The 18,273-nt window shown below is 57.1% G+C and overlaps 1 protein-coding gene across 4 annotated transcripts in view; it reads left to right on the top strand.

Moving 5' to 3' along the window:
* Window positions 1-12,041: 12,041 nt before the first annotated feature.
* DLGAP4 (DLG associated protein 4) overlaps window positions 12,042-18,273 on the top strand; it is a 68,689-nt gene continuing 62,457 nt past the window's right edge. For 2 of the 4 annotated variants that reach the window (XM_086622657.1, XM_086622656.1), the window contains exons 1-2: window positions 12,042-12,992; window positions 14,294-14,464. In XM_086622657.1, coding sequence (XP_086478783.1) covers window positions 12,042-12,992; window positions 14,294-14,464 — 1,122 coding nt within the window. Of the gene's footprint in view, window positions 12,993-13,542; window positions 13,597-14,293; window positions 14,465-18,273 lie in introns of all 4 variants that reach the window. The other 2 variants (XM_086622658.1, XM_086622659.1) reach the window with 2 other exon arrangements.

Here is an 18,273-nt window from a genome sequence, read left to right as displayed (position 1 = left end):
GGTGTGTAGTGACAGGACACGGGGCAATGGCTCTGAACTGGAAGAGGGGAGATTTAGATTAGATCTAAGGAAGAAATTCTTCCCTCTGAGAGTGCTGAGGCACTGGACCAGGTTTCTCAGAGAAGCTGTGGCTGCCCCATCCCTGGAAGTGTTCAAGGCCAGGTTGGATGAGGCTTTGAGCAACCTGGTGTAGTGGAAGGTGTCCCTGCCCATGGCAGGGGGGTTGGAACTAGATGATCTTGAAGGTCCCTTCCAACCCAAACCATTCTGTGATTCTGTGAGAGTCTCTGAATGCCTCTTGAACACCAAGTCCTCTTATTCTCTACCTGCAGTGTCTCTGTCCGTCTGTCAGGTCTTTGCTTCCTTGGGACAGATTACAATAAGGGCCGTTGAGCATGTTTGGAGGGAAACATGGTGCCTCTGTCATAACCCAGGCACACATTGCTGGCCTGTAAACACCCCCCTGCCAGGCATGAGTTAACCTGGGGAGAAAATCCCTCTTGGGGTGGTGGCAGGGTGAGAGCAGGATCTCATGGGCACCGCAGTGTCCATCTATCCTTTATGAGAAGGCTGACCACTCACTTTGCATCACCGTGCCATTCCCACCCCTTGCTTCTCAGCAACAAAGGGCTGAATTCCCCAGATTGTCCCAGCCCTGTGCCTGCATCGTCTCAGTGCAGAAGAGAACACGTCCATGCATAAACACATGCCTGCCTTGGAAATTAATTGATTTAAACCCCAAATAATATTTAATCTCACTGACAAAGTAATGCAGGTTATTGTCTCTGTTGTGATGCGTAGGATTTTGAGGACATAAAGAAACATTGGGGTTTTCCCCCTATATTTATTTATTTCACTTTTCATACAGGGAGCATTTTTTTGGGTTGATTGCAGCGTAGCCAATGGTCAATGGCAGTGAAGGAACCAGCACAACATTTTAGCTGCGACACGGTAGCACCCAGTGACCAGATGGAAGTTTTAGGGTGTGAGCTGCTCAAGCAAAAGTTCACTGACCAGCGTTGGTAGGTGAGAGCAAGAGGCAGGTTTTGGCAGGTGCTTGGCTAGGGCACCCCAAAGGTGCCATCTGCCACCTCGCTCAGGGGGTTCGTCCCCAGGATTGTCCCTCCTGCCTCACCAGACTCTGCTCTCCCAGGGCTCAGAGCAGGGCGAGCAGCCCAGAAGATGAAGCACAGAGGGCTGCAGAACCAGCCCAGCTCAGGACAGTGAGCTCCTGGCATGGCCAAGAGACAAAAATACAGCTACAGGCAGCAAGGGGGCTACCTGAGGGATTGTTTCATGACAAGGAAACAAGGGAAGGAAAGTCAAAGAGTGCTTTCCCACAAAGGGGCTTGCCCCTGAGCGAGGAGCCCAGGTGTTCTCCATGTTCTCCTCCCCACCAAGCTGATTTCCAGTCCATCCTTTCAGTCCCTGTGCAACACAGAGGGACACGGGACCCACATCCGCATCGTCCCCCCCTCCGTGGGTATTGCCTCTGCCTCTTTGCGCTGGACACTTCCTGGCATTTGCCGTGTGCCTTTGCTAGGACTCAGTGAAGACAACCCGGGTGTCCATCAGAGTTGTTGTGTCCTTACAGCGCCGGGGTTATGGCCGGGGACGTTTGGCACGATGACGTCACGCTGCTCTTTGTGACCTGAGGACATTTTCCCTCTTCTCTCTGCCTGGCAGGTCTTCATGAGGGACAGCTCTGGAGCCCGGCGGGACACGAGGTGCACAGGATGCTGAACCTGGCCTAGTCCCCAAGCCCAACAAGCTGTGAGAGGTACAGTATGGCCCAGGGGTGGCTGCGGGGCTCTACAGGAACAGCCGGGGAGGGGACGGGACGAGACAGGCAGACAGCCGTGTGCTCGTGGAGCAGAGCAGGAGGGAGTGGGAGGCTGGGGATGGGGAGCCGGGGTGTCCCGGCGACATCCCTCCCGCCATCAGTAGTGCATCCTGCAAGGCGCCCGTCACTACAATAAAGTTATGAAATCCAGTACCGATCGCCATAGTAACGCCGTGCCTCCGCGCTGACCTAGTTTGAGACAAAGGAAGTGCTCCCGCCGCTTTGAGCACGCGGGAGGCTGCAGACGGGTCTTGGGCTGTTCTCTGGACAGCATGGCAGAGGGAGCTGATGGGTTTTCCCCACCTGCTGCCCCGTGTCCCAGGACCTTCAGGCAACATGAGATGCTTTGGCTCAGGCACTGAGCACATCCGCTGCCCGAGAGCATCTCCATCCTGCACCCCAAGCGTGGGCAGGGCCCCCCTAGCTTCATCTGGACACTTAGGCAACAGGAACGACTGTCCTGGAGCAAAGCAACATCCTTGCAAAGCTACAGAGACCCAGTGGCGCAGCAGCCACAGCCATCGTCGTTGGGAGCACCCTGTAGCTACTGTGCCACAAACCTCCAGGGCAAGCAGCCTGTCCCTGCCCCACAGCTACCCCACCTCCTCATCCTCACCCCTTAGTCCTCAGTACCCAGTCCCGGGGCCGCTGCTCGCCCTGGAAGCACAGTGGGACAGGAGGAGCCGTCTGGCGGTTTGGGGCACGGTGGTGGCACAGAGCGACCTCTTGCCTTCTGTGGCACAAGTTTCCAGTGCAAACGTGGACAACCTCCATCCCTGGGAGTCACAGCATAAGCAAGGTCGAGGGCAGGCATGTTCAGTGCTTTTCATCCTCTACTCACTCCACGGAGGGCTTTGCAAGCACACGCACAACCCCCCAGGCCCTTTCAACAGCACTGACCAGAACAAACCAGTTTTGGTCTCAAATGGTCTCATTAGCAGCTCTTCCAGACAAGCTGGAACATGCACCACATTGTCACCAGCGTGTGCCCTGGGTGCCCTGAAAAAGAACAGACTGCAGGGCAGTTTCAAAGGACAGTGACCCTTCTCACTGCCCTGGTCCTTCCCCTCCATCTCATCAACTCTCCTGCTTTCTTCCTAAAATCTCTCCCTTTCCTATCTTGCCTTCATTTGGCTCATTTGACCTACTTAATGCTTTGCATTTCCTTCTTCAGAGCAGGTCTCATCTTCTGACAAACTTTGAGAAACTTCTATTTAAGGCTATACAAATAGATTGTAAAGTTTCTGGGGTTTTGTTCCCTTGAAAGTTGGTTATATTACCAGTGACATTTGCATGAAAATAAGTTCTCTGTCTCTCTCGAGATCATCTGCTCCTGCAGCTTAGTCAACACCTGAAGTCAAAAATCTTTGTCATATTGCAGCCATTGATTTCACAACATTCAGTTGGGCTGCTACCAAAATAAAAGTAGTAGTATCTAGAGCGTATAAGGAAGAAAATCTTTATCTGTTTTGGGATGGCTCCAGTCAGACCCCATCCCTCCCCATCACCCCAGTGGGCATCAGCTGGCAGTCCCAGCAGAGACATCTCTTTGCCTGGAGAACAAGCAGGAGACTATACGTGTGCACAGGGGCTCCCAGAGCTGCAGGGCACTACTCAGCTGAGGCCTCGGGAGCTGGATGCAGATTTCTGATTAAAATGGCTCAAACCACTGATTGACACGTGAAGTGAGATGTGAGGAGATCCTTCCACCGGTGACACAGGACTCAGCACTGAGGAATCAGCGCTGCACGCTGACAGGCACAGGACTCCCTGGAAATCCCCGTCTCCGTTCCATTGCTGTACGGAGAGTGAGGGCCAAAGGGTGGATGTGCCTCGGTTCTCCCAGTGATGCTGTCACATGTGTCAGTGGGAAAGTCCAGGTGACATTAACCACACGGGTTCTTCTCGGGAGACCCTGGCTTAAGGTCTTCCCAGCAGCCCAGGACGGGCAGCGTTGGCTACTGCTCAGACCTCAGTGCCCACTCTGCCCCACGGATGAAGCTCCCCGGCAGTGGGAAACCTTCCGGGGAGAAGCGAGCGGCAGAAGGAGGCTGGAGGAAGATCTGTTGTATAATGAAATGTTCTAAGTAGAAGGCGGCTATTTTTATCCCCTGCGATTAGATTCTGAACTCTTTGAATCATCATTAATGCAACGCCCTGGCAGCCGGCGGCCCCCCTCGCTGAATGCCACACGAAGGGCTCCTGCTAATTCAGGGAACGTTTGGATCCAGGCGTGTAGGCAGAGCGACGTCACCTACACCACCGTATACAATTTTTTAAGCTTCTTGCAGCGGGGTGAGAGGAGTCATTTTGCCTCTGCAGGTTGCGAATCGTTTATTCCTTACCCAGCTCGTTATTAGCATGCTGCTGCGTTTCTATATATAAAAGCCACCCATGTGTTTGCAGCCAGCTTGGATGGCTGCGCTGAGGTTTGCGTGGGAGATGATGGTACGTGGAGCCCTGGAAGAGCAGAGGGCAGGACTAGTTGCCTCCAAAGGGTGTCTGCAGCCCCATCAGGACCAGAGATTCTTCCTTCTGGGGCACTCATGCCCCGAGCAGTCCCCTTGTACAGGCTGCCGCTTCTCCTGATGCTTCTACTTGAAGCTGCTGAGCAGCACTGAAATGGTCTCCAGTAGTACGTGTCCCTCCCCAACCAGTTCTGTTCAGTTGAATCCTGCTTTGCAGGTTGTCACCTCCAGAGATGCCTTCCAACCTCAACGACTCTGTGATTGTCACATAAATGCCAGCCAAGAAGCGCGGTGAGAGGGTCTCTGGCTTCTTGCTGGCACCACCTGGCCCCAGGTCTGGCTGTGTGTCTGGTGCCCAGGGTTTTGCACAGGTGCAGTGATTTTGTGGCGCATTATGTTCTTCAGCTGGGACATGACAGAGGTTAGGATGAGAGAGCTGAGCTCTCCCGGGGGGTGGTAGGTCCCTCCTGCCATTTAGCAAGGACGAAGGCTGCTGGGCTGGCATGCAGCATGGGGGCAGCAGCTTTGGTGTTTCCATAGGGAATAAATTTAGAAGCTGTTGGAAAGCTCTGCCAGTGGGAATAGCAGGAAATCTATGGCTGAGCTGTGAGGGGGAGGCAGAGAGGAGAGGGAAGCAAGGGAAAGGAGGAATGATGCTTTCAGCTGTGATTTTGGGGCAAAAGAAGAGCTCTTCAAGTGCCCATATCTGGATCAAGGCACCACTCATTCGGGGCAGCTGTGGTCATCTGCAGAGGAGGGCGGCCAGGGAGAGGACATGGACTTCTTGCGTGGGAGATGTGTGCCAAGGGCAGGGTAAGAGGGAGGGAGGCAGCACACAGCCTGCAACCTCCAACGCCTGGCAGAGCGAGCCTGATCCCCCGCTCCTGGGTCTCCATCATGCACAGCACTGGCAGCAGCGCACGGACACACACACACACGCAATCCACAGACCTGTGTTTGCCCCCACGCTGCAGCCCCAACATGCTGCACAAGCAGCAGAAATCCAGGTGGGCGTTGGGGTGCTCTCGGAGCGCCCTGTCCCCTCCCAGGCTCGGTGGGAAGGAGCGAGCCCTGCCTGGTGACCCCGGCACCAGCCACCTCTGCCGTGCGTCAGGCGTGTTCACACCAGGTAATTGCAAAGTGAAATCCCGGGAATGGGCTGAAGAAGGCAGCGAGGCGAGGTGAGGCTGGCAGGGCACAGTGCTGCAGTCCCTCCTCTGGTGCCCTCCTGGCTGAGAGAGGGCAGAGGGTTGGCCATGTCTTCTGCCCTGTCTCCTCCAGGCCCTCAGTATAAGCTGTTTTAAGGTGAGTTGGCAGAATTTAAGTCAGGAATTTGGCCCACGGGAACCCAGAGACATGAGCAAAAGGGTACCCACCTCCACCCCAGAAGTTAAAAAGGAGGCACAGGGCAGCGGCAGCTGTTTGCCCAAGTCCCTTGAGGTGCAGAGCCCCAGCACAGAAGCTGACCAAAGCCGGTGGTCCCTGACATGGTTGGGTTGCAGGAGGTGCTCTGCCCTCCCACGAGCACAGGGGTCTCCCAGGCTTCATCATTTTGTGTCTTGGGGCTCGAGCCTGTTCAGAACAGGCCAGGAGCAGCCTCTGTGGAGCAGTGGTCCTCTGGCTGCTGCCCTCACCATGTCACCATGTCACTGCAACAGGGGAGGAACTACTGTGGGGAGATGGAGATGGTGTTTCCTGGGCAGCCATCCTCTCGAGGACACAGTGCATAGCCTGGTGGAGCATTTCCAAGGGAACACGGAGCTAGTCTCCAAAGGTGGAAAGGAGGAAGGAGATCTGTTCTCCATGTGCAGGGTAAACAGGACAAGACATCACAGGCTGGAGCTGCTGCCAGAAAGATCCCGGATGGAAACTTCAGAGCTTTACAGGATTGCAAAGACAGACAGACGTCTCCAGGACAGCTCCTCCGAATTCTGCCCTGGGTGACATTTTCACAGACTTCTTGCTCATGCTTTCTGCCAGGAGTTACAAACCGTTATTTTAAGGACTCACCAAACACTGCCTGGCTGGAAGGATGGAAGGATGGATGGATGGACAGCCATAAGCTGGGCATGCACATGACAGCAAGGACAGGATGGACAGCTAGGAAACCATTGCTTTGCTAGGATCTACACTGCATTGCAGATGTCTCCTCTTCTCCGTTCAGCTCCTTGCGGCTACCTCCTGCTCTGCCCGGAGTCCGGGCCAGTCTAATCTCTTTGCTGTTAAAAAGAGACAGAAAAGCAAATATTTGCAGTCACTGAAGTGTCTCTTACAACAATGGAGGCTTTTCAGCTCACAATGAAGATGTGATTCAGTCTTCCTGGGGTGGAGAGAACCATCTCCTACCAGCTCCGGCAGCCCCCAGACCGGCCTCATCTCCCGCTCACAGTAGACGTGCGCAGCAGCTGTGGGTCCTACAGGAGGGACACGCCGGCAGCGGTCAGCCAGGGGACGAGGCGGGTTCCTGCTGAGCAGGATGCTTCTTCTGGCAAGGCCAACATCTCCTGCACGATTCGAGGTGTCTGGAGCTGCAGATGCGTTTCGCAGGAGGTGCTGCTGTACGTGAACTCAGTGCAGCCGATCTGAGCCCGCAAACAGGCAGTTCCAGCGCCACTGTTGTGAACCGTGCCGTGAGCAAGGTGACTCCAGCTGGGGTTCAGAGTGATTTGGGATGCACAAAATTGCCATAAATCAGGTCAGGTCATCCACTGCGTCTCAGAGACCTCTGAGCATCAGCAAAGCCACCGGGAAGAGGAAGGGCAACTCTGATATAACACAAGCTGAGGGGAATCATACAATCATAAAATGGCTTGGGTTGGAGAGGACTTTAAAGATGATCTAGTTCCAACCCCCCTGCCACGACCAGTGACACATTCCACTACATCATGTTGCTCAAAGCCTCATCCAACCTGGCCTTGAACACTTCCAGGGATGGGGCAGCCACAGCTTCTCTGGGCAGCCTCTGCCAGTGCCTCACCACCCTCAGAGGGAAGAATTTCTCCCTTAGATCCAATCGAAATCTCCCCTTTCAGTTTAAAGCCATTGCCCCATGTCCTGTCACTACACGTCCTTGTCCAAAGCCCCTCTCCAGCTTTCTTGCAGACCCTTTAGGTACTGGAAGGTGCTAGAAGGTCTCCCCAGAGCCTTCTCTTCTCCAGGCTGAACAGCCCCAACTCTCTCAGCCTGCCTCCATAGCAGAGGTGCTCCAGCCCTCAGATCATCTTCGTGGCCTCCTCTGGCCCCACTCCAACAGCTCCATGTCCTTCTGATGTTGGGGACCCCAGAGCTGAATGCAGCGCTGCAGGGGGGTCTCAGGAGAGCAGAGCAGAGGGGCAGAATCCCCTCCCTCGCCCTGCTGCCCACGCTGCTTTGGATGCAGCCCAGGATACGGTTGGCTTTCTGGGCTGCCAGCACACGTTGCCGGCTCATGTTGAGCTTCTGATCAACCAACACCCCCCAAGTCCTTCTCCTCAGGGCTGCTCTTGATCCATTCTCCACCCAGCCTGTACTTGTGCCTGGGATTGCCCCAACCCGTGTGCAGGACCTTGGAAGGAAGCTAATGGGGCCATGCAGCAAAACCAGCCCCTTCCCCTGGGCACAGAGGTGCATCCTCTCCACACCTGGTGGCCCCTGCTATGACCATCTGCTAATCAGGGTCTTTTCCTGCCGACCCCTCTGGGTGCCCTCCCTGTGCTCGGGGGCCATCCACCTCCATGCTGTGGTGCCTGACCTGGGGCGGGGGGACGCAGCAGGGGCACCAGGCAGCTGTCCTGGGACACAGCCCTCACCCACTGGGCGAGCTGCGAGATCATGGATTTGGGGAGATTTAATTTCAAGCTTTTTCATCCTTCCAAATTAAAAAGACGGAGGGGAAGAGGCTCATGGGGTTTTTCCCTTTCCCTGACCCCACTTCTCAAGAAAGTGCCAAGGATTGCAGGGAGTAATTGAAATGTAATGAAAACAGTTTAATCCGTCTTAAAGGGAAACCAGCTGACAGAGGACACAGGAAACACAGCATGGTGGGCACCACAGGCTGGGGGAGCCCTGGCTGCCCCCCAGACCTGACCCCACAGGGCCCAGCAGTAAGGCCAATACTCGCACCGCAGCTGGCACCAAGCAAAGGGCTGCCCGGGGTGGGCAGGAGGGCCGGGACCTGTTGGCCCGTGGGGGGAAAAGGAAGCAATAGACTATGTCTTATAGAAGCAGATGTCCACCCTTGGCAAGAGCACACCAGCCTGGGAGAGAGGGAGCTCCCAGCCCTCCCCTGCCTTCCCATCTCTCCCGCTCCTGCCCCTCCAGCCGCCCACAAACCCCACTTTTCCTCCCTTCTCGCTCATCCCCCTGCCCCTCTGCTCCATGAGCCAGCCGGAGCCAGTCCAGCCCCGCTCCTCCCTTGCACACCGGGTTTTCATTGCATTTCATTTCTTTTCATTTCATTTATTACATTTCGTTTCATTTCCCTATTTATTTGGAGTCCTAAGGCAGTTTTACTTTGTTCTGGAGCCCGGTGAACACAAAACCAGTGATGCCGATGTGCTTTATGGCGAAGCAGTCGCGGGGCTGAAGTCTCTCTCAGGAGTGCCTGGGAGCTTTCTGTTCCCAATATTGATTGCCCTTTGTAGAAAAAGATGTATTTACTGTCAATATCCAGAGACATCCCATTATAATCAAATCAGCGCTGTGTTGTCTCCATAGGGACGGTCTGACTCCTGTAGCGTGATGTGACAGAAGAATCACAGCGTCCATCAGAGCCGGGACAGCCTCAGGTGGCTGAGCCTGAGCGAAGGACCTGGCTGGGAGTCTGGAGCTGGGGCGTGGAAGGATGGGAGAGGGAGGCCACGGCAGGCAGAGCTGAGCCTGAGCAGATCAGGGTGGTGTTCAGGGAGGATTTGGGCTCCCCGCTACCTGCAGGGCTTCCCCTCCAAATCGGGCAGGATTGTGTTTGCCCATTCATGGCCATCTGGAATTTAAAGGACCAGAGAGATGGCTCAGTCTGGAGCCTGTCCTTCTGCACCCCATCCTTCTCTTCTATCCAGAGAGTTTCCTTTGAGAACATCTCCCAGGGCTTTTTTGTCAACGCTCTTCAACCACTGTGCTGATGCCAGCTTGCACACAGCGGGAGCAGGGCTGTCCGACACATCCATGAGTCTCTCTTTGTGGCACTTCCCCAGTCAGCACCCACTGCTGCTCCACCAGCTCACACGGATGCTGTCCCATGGGCAAGGGACTCCAGAGAGGCTGATGCACTGAGCTGCTGAAGAGCACAACGGGAAAAGGATGGCACCCATGGGGACCGTGAGCAGCTGGACACCAGTTGAGGATAATGTTGCCTTGGGTGTTTTGGCAAGAAGGGCAAGTTTGGTACCAGAGTTCCTCAAGTTCCAGCTCAAGCCAGCATAACAGCCTCATCCCCAAAACACATGGGCACTGTCCATGTGGTGGAGAGGCCTGATGGCCAAATCGTCTCTCCTGCACCACAGAATGCCATGCCCAGGGCACCAGGTTGTAGGCGAAGGCAGCTGGAGCAGCTGCAGGGCTCAGGTGAGCAGCAGTTCAAGACAACCCACCCCATGGGGCCGTACGGCTTCTCCAGGTGGGTTTCAGGAGAGGCAGGATGGGATGGAGCCAGCCTCGTGGGGGGCCACAGGACCCGCGGGGACAGGAGCCATGCGGGCTCATGTGAGTGCTGGGGGGGCTACAAGTGCGCTTGGCCGAGTGCCCCGCGGGGCAGGACGCCCTGGGAGCAGGACTCGCGGGAGGGGAGTCTCCGTGCCGGAGCGGGGCTGCGCTCGCCTGCTGTCTGCAAACCACTGCTTTGAAAAGTCCAGCTTTACTTTGCCAGCCCGCCGGGAGCGACAGAGTTGGATGGAGACTTTTTAAAACCAGCCGAGCTGTGGAAGACATTGCACTTTTTTTTTTTTTTTTTTGTGCTTCCAAACAATTATGTAAAGCCCCAGCTGCTTTTCATCATTCATGCATTTTTCCCTGCGTGAGGAAAGAAAATGAGTCCGTCAATTCCGATCATCCCACTGTGGCTGCCGACTCCGCTCCCCGCACCAGTTCGGTCCTTGCTGCTTTTGCTGACCAGACCGCGTGCGGGACAGGCTCCTCGGGGAGACCGGAGTCAACTTTGTGGCTGAATAGGGAGAACTCAGGAGCCCAAAATACTGGTTCTTGCAAACTCACCAGAGGCTCTGAGGGTCCAGGTGCTATTTTCCCTTCCGAGTGCGTGTTGGGGAATGCTGGATCATCCTGCTGTTGGAAAATGGCTCTGCTGTGCAGATCCTTGTCGTCCCAGCTCCCAGAGAAGCCCCTTCATCTCACCAAGGAGCAGCTGTTCAGCTACATGTACATCTTTGGGGGCCCTGGATTTTGAAAAAGTAGTCTAGGATCTCATTCTCTGGATTTTTACACCTGTAGGATGCTTCAGTGTTTGGTAGTTGCCTTTAAGTGACGCTCAAACAAAAAGGAAATAAGAAACTAAAAGGTAAAAGGACGTAAGAATTAGTTTACATACGACATGATTTCAAATAGGTTTTAGGTATGGAAAATCAACTCATCGACTGACAGCTCAACTCATCTATATGTTCATTGATTTTCTTCAAGCAGCCCCAAAGTTTTGTCTTTTTTTCCCTGTATAACCCAGTGCAGATGAGGATCCCTCCGAGCTGAGCTGGACAGGGTAAGTGCACTGGAGAAACCTTCAGTGAGGAGCTCCCCTGCCCTAAGGGGACCCTCCGTGTCCGGCTGTCCCCTTCCACCGCCCCGCAGGGACGCCCGTACCTGCCGAATGGGCCGCAGATGACCAGCCTCGGCCCCTCGCCGTGGCAGAGGAAGACCACGGTGAGGGACGGGCTCGGTGGGTGGCACAGCTGCCCCCACAGCGATGCAGCAACGCAGGAAAGATCAACTGAGCAGCAAACAGCTTCTCAGGTCAGGCTCCGAGTGTTCAGAAACACCTCTGCTCTCATTGTAGCTACCGAAACAATTTCCTCCGGGGCAAAACATGCCACAAACCGGGGCGTGTGTTGGACAAGGAGACGTTTGACATCATATCACATTAGCGCAGCTGCATGCAGCACGCAGAGCAGGGCTGCCAGCCACCTTCCGAGATCCGGTAACCACAGAAACACGAAGCATAATGCAGAAGACGGGATGCTCGGCTCCAGACTTCCCCTGGCTCCGGCAAGGCCCGCGTGCGGTGTTTGACAGCAGGTTTTTCTGCAGCCTCCTGAACAAATGGGACAGGAGCAGCGATTTGCTGGCAGCGCCCCTGCTAGCTGTTGTTACGCTGCCTGGAGAAGGGACCCAATTAAATAAACATGTGCAGAGACCAGAAAAATAGCAGCAGCATTATTTAAGCAGCCTGCGTTGAGCACACAGACACACAAGCACTTAAACTGCAGCTAGAAAGAATGAATCTTGCCCTTCCTCCTCACCCGTACCCTCTTCTCTCTCGCCCCTTCTTCTCCCCTCCTGCCATGTCATCTCTCTCCCATCCTTCTTCTCTCCTTCATCCTTTAATCTTGGTGGCATTTGCTTTTAGAGCTGGGACAGCCCTTGCCAGGATGCCCCGGTGAGGAGCAGGCTGCCAAGGAGGTTCTCAGCAGGCTCTGACTGTCTCTCCTCTTCCTCCAGGTGCAGGGAAGTCTGTGAGGGAGCAGGGTCAGCGCTCCTGCAAGGGCTCTGCCGCACCAGCCTGAAGCAATGCTCTAGGAAACACCGGGACCATGAAGGGCTTAGGAGACAACAGAAGCCGCCACCTCTCCGATAACCTGGACTCCCCTCAAGACTCTCTTTATGCCCCCCAGGACAGGAACCCTTATCTCCTCAGCCCCACCGACTCCTTCACCATGGAACCCCGATTCCCAGCCCAGAACACCCTCCATGGCGACTGCCTCCTTCCACTCAACAACCAGATCTCCAACAGCAGCACTTTCCCCCGCATCCATTACAACTCCCACTTCGAGGTCCCAGATGACAACCCTTTTCCAAGCCATGCCCAAGCCACGAAAATCAACCGCTTGCCTGCAAACCTCCTTGACCAGTTTGAGAAGCAGCTGCCCATCCACAGGGACGGCTTCAGCACCCTCCAGTTTCAGAGGAGCGATGCGAAGCACCGGAGCGAGAGCCCTGGGCGCATCCGGCACCTCGTCCACTCCGTCCAGAAGCTGTTCGCCAAGTCCCAGTCTCTGGAGGGCCCCACCAAAGGCAACGTGAACGGCAAGAAGGGGGCGGATGACCCCAAGCAGAACCGGAGGAGCAAGAGCAAAGATCGAGCGAAGACCTCCGAGCCCAAGCGCAGGACCAGATCCAACATATCAGGCTGGTGGAGCTCCGATGACAACTTAGACACCGATACCTGCAGCTACCGCAACCCAATGGGCCTCATGACGCTGGGTCGGCAGCCGGACCACAGCCAGCCGAAGTATTTCATGCACGCTTACAATACCATCAGCGAGCACATGCTGAAATCCTCCAAGAGCAATAACGACCTCAAGGTCACGCCTTGCACCAATATCCCCATCAACAATGACTCCAACTACATTAAGAGGGGCTCCTGGTCCACGCTGACGCTCAGCCATGCCCGGGAAGTGTGCCAGAAGGCCTCCGCCACGATCGATAAAGCCTTGCTGAAATCCAAGTCCTGCCATCAAGACTTGGCTTACCACTACCTGCAGGTGGGTGCAGCGGGGGGGTCATGGCTTGCTCCGTGCAGGGAGAGCGCAAGAAGACAGGGGACACTCTCTCGGTAGATGCCCTATTGCCTGGTAGACCTCATAAAACAGTTCCAGATGGTTCAGCTGCCACCTCAAGTCGCATTGCCAGGAGAGGGCTTGGGGGGTTAAATTCACCTGGGGACAGGACCACACCTCCAACCCCACAGCTGATGGGGTCCAGGTCCCCTGTGCTGGGGAGGAGGCGCTGTGCCCACATCGCAGCCTCAGCACCCTCTGCTGTGACCCCCATGTGCTGCAGGACCCCAGCACGGCCCCACTGCCCACCCAGACCCCGAGGACGCTGTGGTGGGGTGGCCTCTTGAGCAGGCAGCTGCCCACGTGTAGCTGTTTCCACCGGGTGCCCAGGCAGCTGGGCATGCCGAGGGGCTGTGGTTCGTATCCCACCCGGACACAGCTCCCTGGCCTCCAACCAAGCAACCGCCACTGTCCCACAGTCTGAAGGTCACCAGTGATAACTAACGCTTAACCCCTTATATCCACGCATCGCAAGGATGTGCCAACGTGCCCAGTCAGCCCCGCTCTACAGAGCTTCCCCGGAGCGCTGGTAGGACTTGCGGCTCCACGGGGCACGGCTGCCTTGGCTGCTCACCTGCCCACGGGGCAGGGCTGTGGGGCCAGGAGGGCAGTGCCAGCCACCCCGCTTGCATGGCAGAAGCCTGCATGGCTAATGCTGGTTTGAAGCCACCACCCCCCGTCATCAAGAGCGCCAAGTCACTGGCGGGTTCAAAAAAAAGCGGCACTTGAAGAACATAAATCTGATTGTGCCCGGGAGAGAGGAATGAAGATAAATAAGCCAGGCCTGGATGGGGGGAGGAGGGAACTGGTCTATGTGTGTAAATCTCCAGCATCTTTCTTAATGCAGAGGTGCCACGGGCTCCCCTGGCTGTGGCCAGCGGGCGCAGAGGCTTTAAAGAGCGATGAATTCCCAAAGCACGCTCTGCTTCCAATACCTTGCTGCAAATCAAATTTCAGAGGGACTCATTGCATCAGGAACGTCATGGGAAAAATGTTCTCGGCCTGGTTTCTTTTTCTTTACCCCCCTCCTTTCAGTTAAGCATTAGGAGGTTCAAGAGCTGCAGAGGAAATACCCACCGGCACCGTTCCCCCTCTGGGTGCGGCAGCACAGCCGGATGCGACTCCCCGCAGCCCCCCCACCTCCCAGGGTTTGGCCACGGCCGGGGGTACGAGACTGCCCTGCTCGTTGTTGCCCACCCATGTAATGAGCGTCCGTTTCTCGACAGCCTGACGGAGGGCTGTGGGCACAGCTGGGTGGCGTGAGCCCGGCCAGCAGCTGGGCAGCCCAACCGCTCGGCTGGGAGGACACGGGTGCCGCCCCGCTGCAGCCGAGCGAGCCCCCGCGGCGGTGGGACCAGCCCCTCAGCCCTGGGCCGACCGACGCAGGCAGCGGCCAGGTAGGGATCTTGTTTTGAAGGGAAGCTTTTGCCCAGCTCCCTCCCCGCCCTGACCCTCCTGGGACCATCGGACGGGGTCGGCAGCCTGTGCCACCGGACCTGGAGTGGGAGCAGCCTGGGTAGGGAGCAGCCGCTGTCGGCGTGGCTGGAGGGGCACTGGGGGATGCCGGGGTGTGACCAGCATCCTGGGTGCCAGGGGCAGCCCCCACGGCTGGCAGCATCTCACCCCCCGGGCACCCACGACGTTCAGTGCCCCCTCAAGCCGACAGGTCACGGATGCTTGGGCTGACCTTGTCCCCGGACGCCCGGTGTGAGCCCTGGAGGGCAGGGCACAGGGCTCAGGGCCCTGGGTTAGGACGGGGCGATTGTATTCAGATCCCTCCTCGACACGGGAAGGGGACTAAGCTGGCGATGGAGAAGTCACCTCTGGAGCCCGGTGTGTGGGAAACATCCTTTTGCAAGGCCACATGTCGCCTGCCACCCGCTCCTCCCCGGAGCAGGATGAGCCCGTTCCCTGCTTGTGCCATGGCGAGGGACCACGGGGAGTGTTTGGGAGCATGCGGGCCCTGCCCTGCTGTGGACAGGGCTGCTGCAAGGCAGAAATGGCTGGTGGGTCCAAGAGGTGGAAAGGTGCCCCTCTGGCTTGAGGGAGGGCAGGAGGAGTGGGATGGGGGCAAACGGGACCCCCCCAGCCTCCAGGCTGGGGTAAGCCCTGAAGACTATTCACCTCCCCTGCCCCATTTGCAGGCTCTGTGTAGTCTTGGGGCTCATTGGGGACTATTGGGGAGCCATGTAATGTTTCCAGGCCCATCTCCAGACCCAGATATTGGAGCTGAGAGTGGATGATCACCCAGCTCCAGGTCCAGCCCTGTCCAGTCAGGGTGGAGGGTTTCTCAGGAGTGGTTCCCAAGGTGGCACAGCACTGTCCTTAGAGTACAGTCCCCAGGGAGGGCAGCTGGGCTCCTGTCCCCTGTTCTCCTCTCCCCATGGGCCCCACGTGTGGCTGGTGGTGCAAGAGAAGAGGCTGAGGGTTCAGGATCCCAATGGCCACGAAGCTCCTTGGAGTGAGCGATGCCCCAGGCAGGGGTGGTGAGGAGCAGGCAGGGAGCAGGCAGGGCTGGGCTACGTTTCTGCCCCAGGCACGGGCTCAGCCCCACGACTGTGGATACAGCGGCCACACTGAAGGGACAGGCAGTGTCCCGGCTCCCAGGGGACAGAGTCATACCACAGGCACCGTTAGCCTGATGCATCATCCAGACTAGCCTCCCCAACCTCGCTTATAGTCAGACCACACCAAAACTTCCTTAACCCCCAGTAGCCCCAAAAATAAATTCAGAATCCAGAGTGGGTGACCCACTCAGTGCCAGCCACTCTGCAGATGCTGGCTGCCCTCACACCAGCCCCACGGAGTTCCCATGGGGCAGGAAGCTTGGCCTAGGTGCTTCCCAAAGGATGACCTGCCAAAAGGACAGGTAGGGCTCATAGGCAGCCCGGGCTCCAGCTTTCCTTCTTGAGGATGTGCCCGAGACCACACGCAGCCCTCGGGACACCACGAGGGATCCGGCCCTGGAGGGAGCAGCGGTGTACCCGCATTGGAGCCTGGCTGCATGGCACGTGCATCCCTGCACGCTGCGTCCAGCCCCGCGGGTGCCTCGGCAGGGACGTTCATGTACGGTGCATGTCCGTGTGTGCCGGGGCTGGGCTGCATGTCAGAGCTGGCACATGTGCGAATGGAAACCCTGTCTGTTCTGCAAGTCTCTCTTCCCCCAGTCCCCACCGAAGCGATGGGAGCAGTGCAGCTCTTTCGCCCCTGCCCAGCACCCAGGGTTGGAGTTTTCCCCTTCCCACCCCTCTCCCCTCTGTTAATGCTCCAGGTGACTGGGGAATGCCCCAGGTAGAATTAAGGTGGGGGAAACCTCTGTGTGGCCCCTTCTTTCCTTTTCCCTCCACGCTCAGCTCAGGACATGGAGAGCAGAAGAGGCAGAAGGCACTGCTGCTGTGCAACACGCAGGATAGTGGCAGGATGGTGTCGGTGGAGCCCAGCTCCCTGGGATGGACATGTGCCCAGATCCCACATGCCTGCACCACGGGGCGCTGCATCGACCAAGCCCGGGCAGAAAGGAGGATCCGCACCCTGAAGCCTGGCAGAGCATCTCTGCTGTCCACTCCTCTCCGGGGCAGCTGCTGGCAGGGTGCATCCCCAAGCCCTCTGTGCCAGCAGCCACCTACAAGGGCTCTTGACTTGGGCATCCTCTTGCTCCCACCCCTTTCACTGCAACCAAACCACCATGGGCAGAACCAAGAAATGTCCAGGAGAGCAGCATGAAGAGCAGCAAGACTTCCATGGCCTGTGAGGAACCTCCTGAGCTTCTCTGTGCCAGGCAACACCAGCCATCATTTCCACTTTCTGTAACGCACGGGCTGTGATCAGAGCCCAGGGTCTCAGCTGCTGCCATCGAGGTGCTGCACTGGCCACCATCGAGGTCTGTCGCTTGACAACAGGAGGTGCTTTTCAAGGGGGGTTTTTCACCCCCATTGCAGAGCTTCAGAGACCATGGGACAGGCTCCTCACATCCTCGGGTGCCTGAAGGCGCAGAGAAGCACCCTGAAGGATCCTGAACAGCACCTCGAGTACCTGCACTGTTTTCGAAGATCCCCAAGGGCACTTACTGGTCTCTTCAGGTGTGGCACTTCTAAAACACGTGTCCTGTGCTCTGCCTCTGTCTGCACGCAGAGTCCACAGGGACTCCCATAGCTCTTGCTCTTGCTGTGGGAGTCCCTGTGGACTCTGTGTGCAGACAGAGGCAGAGCATGCTCCAAACTGGGCCACCAGATTCAAAGGGTGTCCTGCCAAGCATCTCCCTTTCCCTCAACACTGCTAAACTGGAACATGGAGCGCCTTGAGAGCACCTTGTTTCTTGCTGCCTTGCCAAGGCACAACGTAGAGAAGACGCAAGGGAAAGGAGACACGAGGCAACTCAGGTAGGACGAGCGGGCTGTCGCAATGCGACGGGGAAGCTGGTGGAGGCCGCTCCTAGGAGAGGGACAGGGTCCCTACGGGGCAGGCAGTGCTGTGGGGTGCTTGGCTCACACTGCTGTAGACAAGCTGCACCAGCAGAGACCAACTGTGTTGCTTTGCCGACAGTGCCCAAGGCCAGGAGGCAGATGCACAAGCCAGGATGGAGCTGAGCAACCCCCAGACCCTGCCCTCAAGCAGCAGCAGTAGAGTGGCTGCAAGAGCCTGGGGTCTGAATGCTTCCTCTGTCCTTGGGCTCACTGGGCTGAGCCCAGCATCTCCCACTGCTCCCAAAATACAGCGTTTGCCTCTGCATCGGGCTTGGCTGTGTAGTCCCCTGGCCCCTGCTTGACATGCCGGGCTGGGAGCAGGCTCTCACCTCCTTAGCCAGGGGCTGCAGAGTCCAGCCCTGACTGCCCCCTTGCCCCAGCTCCTTGCTGGCCCAGGACCCTCGCAGGCAGGAGGCTGCGACTCATCGGGAGGAGAAGGCAGGCAGCAAAACACAGTCTCAAGTCAGACCTGACACCGAGGCAATGGGTATAAAAGTGCTTCTCAGGGCTCGTGTCTCCTTTAGCAAAGGTCAGAGGCAGCCACCCCAGCGACCTGCGGGATTTCTCCCATGGCAGGACTCAGCTGGAGCCAGCAAGGTCCCTCCTAGCCAGCCTCAGGGCCACCCAGCATGGGCAGCTGGGCTGGGGCAGAGGGAGCACTCACACCCAGGAGAGAAAGGGCTCTCTGCTACTTTTGTAGAAACCTGCTGGATAACACCCAGTAGCTCCTGAGCTGGGCAGTC

The sequence above is a fragment of the Tauraco erythrolophus genome, chromosome 18 (genome assembly GCF_009769465.1).
Source record: "Tauraco erythrolophus isolate bTauEry1 chromosome 18, bTauEry1.pri, whole genome shotgun sequence".
In the NCBI taxonomy this organism is placed as follows: Eukaryota; Metazoa; Chordata; class Aves; order Musophagiformes; family Musophagidae; genus Tauraco; species Tauraco erythrolophus.
The sequence above is the reverse complement of the archived record's forward strand: the minus strand, read 5'-3'. Positions and strand labels throughout refer to the sequence as shown.